Source organism: Eimeria maxima, genomic scaffold (assembly GCF_000499605.1).
Source record: "Eimeria maxima Weybridge genomic scaffold, Emw_scaff90, whole genome shotgun sequence".
Lineage (NCBI taxonomy): Eukaryota > Apicomplexa > Conoidasida > Eucoccidiorida > Eimeriidae > Eimeria > Eimeria maxima.
The window spans coordinates 4,193-9,221 of record NW_013564023.1 but is presented as its reverse complement, the minus strand read 5'-3'; the positions used below and the strand labels follow the sequence as shown (position 1 = coordinate 9,221).

Genomic DNA, 5,029 nt, shown 5'->3' with positions numbered 1-5,029 from the left:
AAACTGAAAGACACAGGGATGGGGGCCCCTGGGTTGGCTCGCGGGTTCGTGGCAGCGGAGGCGCAGCTGCATGCATGCAACTGCGTTTTCCCTGCTATTTTTTAAATTCGTGAATTTAGTATTTAATTCCCATTTTCCACCATCGTTCCTACTTTCCGAACGACGGGCGGCGGAGCAGAGCCCCTCCTGCCGTGCGGTCGAAGTAGGAACACGGCGATGCCCCAAGGGCGCTGCTACTGGTAATATGCAGAGGACCACGTCACCGGACGTCCTGTAACTCTTCAGGCCTCCCATTAGTGCACAGGTTATTGTATACTGCTCTGGGTTCTGCTGTGAGCTTACTAAGCAGGGTGCCTCCCCTGTAGAGCGGCGTTCACCGCAGGGCGGCACCGAAATGACAGCAGCAGCAGCGGTAGGTATCGCCAGTAGTAGCACTGTGTGCTATCACAGTGATGGCGGTGAAGAAGGAACAACTTCAGCAGCAGCAGCAGGCGCTGCCGCTGCCGCTGCTGCTGCTGCTGCTGCTTCAGTAGGGGACTTCCTGGGTACCCTGGGGAAGCTGCGTTCGTTGCTGCGTCGTATGCACTACCCTGCAGTAACAGCAGCAGCGGCGACAGGCAGCGAGTGGTGCAGCAGCAGCAGCGAACAAGAAGCAGTTGCTGCGGGAGCTGTCGACGCACTTCTGCCCATCATTCACTTTGCAGTTTGTGACTTCAGCCCAAATGTTCATAGCTTTCTTCGACGCCGCGGCTTCGAGTTTCTCTTCAAGTCCGACAAGCGGTTCGTTGAGGAAGTCTGGAAATTCCTGGTGAGACCAGAAAACATTCTAGATACAGCCATGAAGGCGGCTGCGCTGCTTACAAAGGAGTTGTGCCGGCAGACGCATAGTAGCATGTTACGTTGTTGTTGTTGCTGCTGGTGGTGCTGCCAGCATCTGTTGCTGCTGCTTTAAGGACTTCTCCGTGCGGAGGGGGAGTTTGTCCGCTGCACAGGCAGCGATAGCAACAACAACAGCAACGACACCAGCAGGAGTAATTGTGACAAAAGACAACTACGAGAATAGCAATCACAGCGGCAAAAGGCCTGCAATCGCAACGACAAAAACAGAAGCAAACGCATCCGCAGTATCAGCAGCAGGAGGCATGGTTACTGCGTGTGCGTTTTGCTGCAGCGGCAAGAGTGTGGGTATCGGCCTGCTTTGACGGCCTCACAGTTTCTGACACCCGTCGGCTTTGCGGAGAGGAAGCTGCTGCTGTGTTGTGACTTGCTTACGATCGTCCGCGCTATCCATAATCAGGTGCAGCTAGACAGACGCAGGGCCAAAACCTTGCACCAACACCAACAGCAACAGCAGCAACAGCAGAAGCCAACGGCCTTCATGTTAGAAGAAACCGGGGCGCCCAAGAAAGCCGCTGCTTCTCCAAGTCTCCGCAGCAGCAGCGGCAGCTTCAGTTACAGGCATCCGCTTGGAGGTGAACAGAAGCAACAACAAGAACAACAGCAACAACAGCAACAACACCAGCAAGGTTCCAGCAGCAGAAGTGGCAGCGCCCCAGTCCCTCAGGCTAGGCTGGCGATGCCTGCAGCAGCGATAGTGCCTCCTGCTGCGTTTTCTGTTGGAGCAGAACAGAGAGTGGTTTCTGCCCTCTTACAGAATGTCGCCTCTGTAAGGTTATTGCAACCGTTTTTCTGTTGCAGTTGCCACTGTTGCTGCTGCTGTCCCCTTTGGATACCAACTAGTTTCCGTGTGTTGATGCCACTGCTGCACGTTGCATTGCTCTCATCTTCCCACATGTTGCGTCGATGCTGCTGTTGCTGTTGTTTCCAGAGTGTGTCTTCACTACAGCTCTCCGGGCGTGTGCAGTCGGCTATCGATGATCTGCGGGTACATATGCAGCAGCTGGAGAGACGCGTTGCTGCTATAGAGAAGAAGCAGCAGCAGCATGATGCTGCTGCTGGCGTGTTTTACCCTACAACATCAGGGCTTCCCAAGGAGCCATTTGCTGCTCCTGTTTCATCTGCTGCTGCTTCGTGCAGCTGCGCTTGTAGCAGGCGAGCCTGCTGCGCTGCTAGCGATATTCCACTACAGCAGCAGCACGGAGCTACACATCAACATGGGCAGCAGCAGCACAAGCTGCAGCTACTGCAGCAACCACAACCAGTATCTCAGCAGCAACAGCAGATACTGCATTACAACCAGCATCTGCTCCTTGAGCAGCAGCGACTGCCCCATCAGCAGCAGCAAGTGCAACAGCTGCAACACCAACAGCTACAGCCGCTGCAACAGCAGCAAAAGCATCTGCTGATGCAGCAGCATGTGTTGGTCCCCCATGCAGGAGGATCGCTGCCTCTAAACGACTGGCAGCAGACTACAAGCGGACATGCTGCCCCTGGTGCAGCAGCAGCACCTAACGCGGCAGCATTGAGCTCAGCAACAACCGCAGCAGATGAAAAGCTGGAGGAGAGCGTCAGACGGATATCGCAGAAGATTCAGGCTCTTCAAGGAGCTCTCCATGGACCTAGTGCAGCAGACCATTCTGCTGTTTGTGCTGCTGCTTGTGGTGCTGTGGCTGCTCCCGTTGCTGCTGCACCCATGGCAAGTTCAGCGGCGTCAGCAGGTCCTGGTGCTGCTGCGTGCGCTAACGACATGACAGCGTTTGCGGACATAGCAGCAGCAGCTGTTGCTGCAGCGGCAGCTACTGAGGGAAAAGTTTCTGGAAGGGCCGCTCCACCAGCAGCAACGACAACGCAATTGGAACAGCCGCCTCCTTCGCCTTCCTTGTTTCCTGCTCCGGGCAGCACATTAGCAAAGAGCGGCAACAGCACCCACGGCAGCATTCAGCTGCCTCCGCTGCAGCATGAACTGCCCGTGTTGCACCAGCAGAACTGGCCTGGAGACCAGCAGCAGCCCCAGCAGGATGATGTGCAGCAGCGACCTGCGGAACAGCAGGACTGTCACGAAAGGCTGCATGTACCGCAGTTCGGCACAGCGGGGGTTTACGAGGTCTCAACAGCAGCAGCAGCAGAGGGAGGAGTCACAACAGGAGCAGCAGCTGTGAATGGCCCTTTGGTAGCCTCTGATGTAGGCGTTCAAGGTTGTGCTGCCGAGAAGGGACCGGAACAGCAGCAGACGAGGCAGCAACAGTTGCTGCAGGAAACGCCTTTTTTCGGTCTGGGTCATAGCACAGACTCAGCTGTGACTGAGGCTTCAGGCAGCAACTTAAGGCAAGCTAACAACTCCGTTGGGGGTTCCCACACCTTCACTGGAGCAGCGCCCCTCCCAGTGTGGCCTCCCTATTTGCAGCTCTGACCTTCTGCAGCTCCGGAAAACCAAAAGGAAGGCAGTTTAGCGTTCTGCTTGCCTGGGTACGGATAACTGCACCAGCTGCTGGGGCAGCTTTGTATTGTCTACAGAGAGTTCAAACAATCTGATTATATTCGCTTGGCTGTGCTGCTGTGCTCTAGTTTATCGGCAAGACGACGCTAAGACTGTCACCACTAGAAACACTGCTTTCTGTGGCATATGCATGTGCACGCACACAGTACCAGAGGTGTGCATACACCCCAGAGTTCGGTGGAGCGACGCTGTCTGTCGGGTACGCCGCCAGCAGCAGTTCATCTGTTGTATATTTGGAGTTTGTATTCGGCACTATGGCGAACAGCCGCAAGCCGAGCAGCTGCTGCCTGTTGGTTTACTGCCTCCGATTATAAACACTGCAGCAAAGCAGGGCCTTCAAAGGAGGAGTAGGCTTCTAAGGGAGGGGGAGCTGCTTCTTCCTCCGAGCAGTAGTGCCCTGTCAAAAGAATTGTCCTCCACCCGTGAACCGTGGGGTTTACTATGTACACCCGCTCTTTGTTGTTAGCCCTGTATGCTCCACGAACTCACAAAGGCAGATAACCCTGCATGCATCATTAACTCATGGGAGCTGAAGGAAGCCGCTGCTGCAAGGAAGCACCCCAGCAGCACAGCACCCTCTTTGCCGCACAGCTGTGATGCGACGACGAGATCGCAGCAGCGGCAACAGCAGCTTCTCGTAGTAGGAGGGAGCATCATCCGACACCCCTCGTTCTCCCCCAGCGCCCGTCGTTTAGTTCCTTCTGCACTGTGCTGCCCCTTCACAGCTCATCGTGTGTTTGCTGTCGTCCCACATGGCTTCTTCCTCCCTTAACCATCTGTCGACTCCAGGCCACTTCACCTCTCTCTAATAGGCAGCCATCCTCACTGCATCCACGCAGTGGGGAGTCAACACTGTCTGCTTCAGCGGCTGCCTAGAGTTGGGAACGCCTGTGTGTCTCTGAGGTCTGGTGCTGCAGCACTTTCCTTAGTTCTTGCGCTTCTAGGGCCCCCGCCGCCCCTCCTCAATCTGTCGTCTCTGGGGCCCCCGCGAGCTGCGCCTCCCCTACCTCCTCTCCTGCCAAAGGAGGGAATCCTGCCGCCCTCGATGTGCACATACTCATATAAGTTCACGGACTTCTTCTTAGGTTTGTCTTCTCTGTTGTCCTGGCCTTCCTCGTTGCTGCGGGCCCCATCGTCCTCCTCCCTCACTACGCGCACGTAACCCTGAGCCTCAAGCTCCTTGTCGGTGTTAATCTTCTTGGGGGCCCCATCAGCAGAAACAAACGAAGGCAGGTTAGCTCGTTTTTCCTCTTGCATGCGCTTGTACGTCTCCAGATCAATCGCCTCCTCCTCCGGGGCTGCAGGGCTCTGCTCCTCCCCTCCTTCCTCACCAGTTCTCTGTAAATACACCCCAAAAAACACCCTTGCTACTCCACACCATGCCTCCTCCTTCGCATGCAGCCACCGCACTTCTCTTTCTCTGCCTGAGCATACTCTCTTCTCTTACCTCTTCTGGTGTCTCTCCAGCGACCTCGGGCTCCACCTCCTTCGCTGCAGCATCCTCCTCAAGCAGCGCGTCCGTCTTAACAGGGTGGTTCTCTGCTTCTTCCTGGCCCCAGTTGTGGTTACCTGCTCCGTGCTTCTTCACTTCGCGCCCCCTACCCGTGCCGCTATGGCGGGCGAACTCCCGCC

At 56.1% G+C, this 5,029-nt stretch overlaps 2 protein-coding genes across 2 annotated transcripts in view; one reads left to right on the top strand and one right to left on the bottom strand.

Annotated features, from left to right (window-relative positions):
* Positions 1 to 394: 394 nt before the first annotated feature.
* On the top strand, positions 395 to 3,310 carry EMWEY_00012340 (hypothetical protein, conserved; the record flags this gene model as incomplete). The annotated part of the gene is made up of 3 exons (XM_013479110.1): positions 395 to 808; positions 1,172 to 1,666; positions 1,829 to 3,310. The coding sequence occupies 3 exons, from the start codon at positions 395 to 397 to the stop codon at positions 3,308 to 3,310; spliced, it is 2,391 nt and encodes a 796-aa protein (XP_013334564.1).
* A 395-nt stretch (positions 3,311 to 3,705) lies between these two features.
* Positions 3,706 to 5,029, bottom strand: part of EMWEY_00012330 (nuclear RNA binding protein, putative) — a gene marked incomplete at both ends in the record, with an annotated part of 2,312 nt that continues 988 nt past the window's right edge. Inside the window, 3 exons of the mRNA XM_013479109.1 lie at positions 3,706 to 3,865; positions 4,455 to 4,735; positions 4,845 to 5,007. Coding sequence (XP_013334563.1) covers positions 3,706 to 3,865; positions 4,455 to 4,735; positions 4,845 to 5,007 — 604 coding nt within the window. The remainder of the gene's footprint in view (positions 3,866 to 4,454; positions 4,736 to 4,844; positions 5,008 to 5,029) is intronic.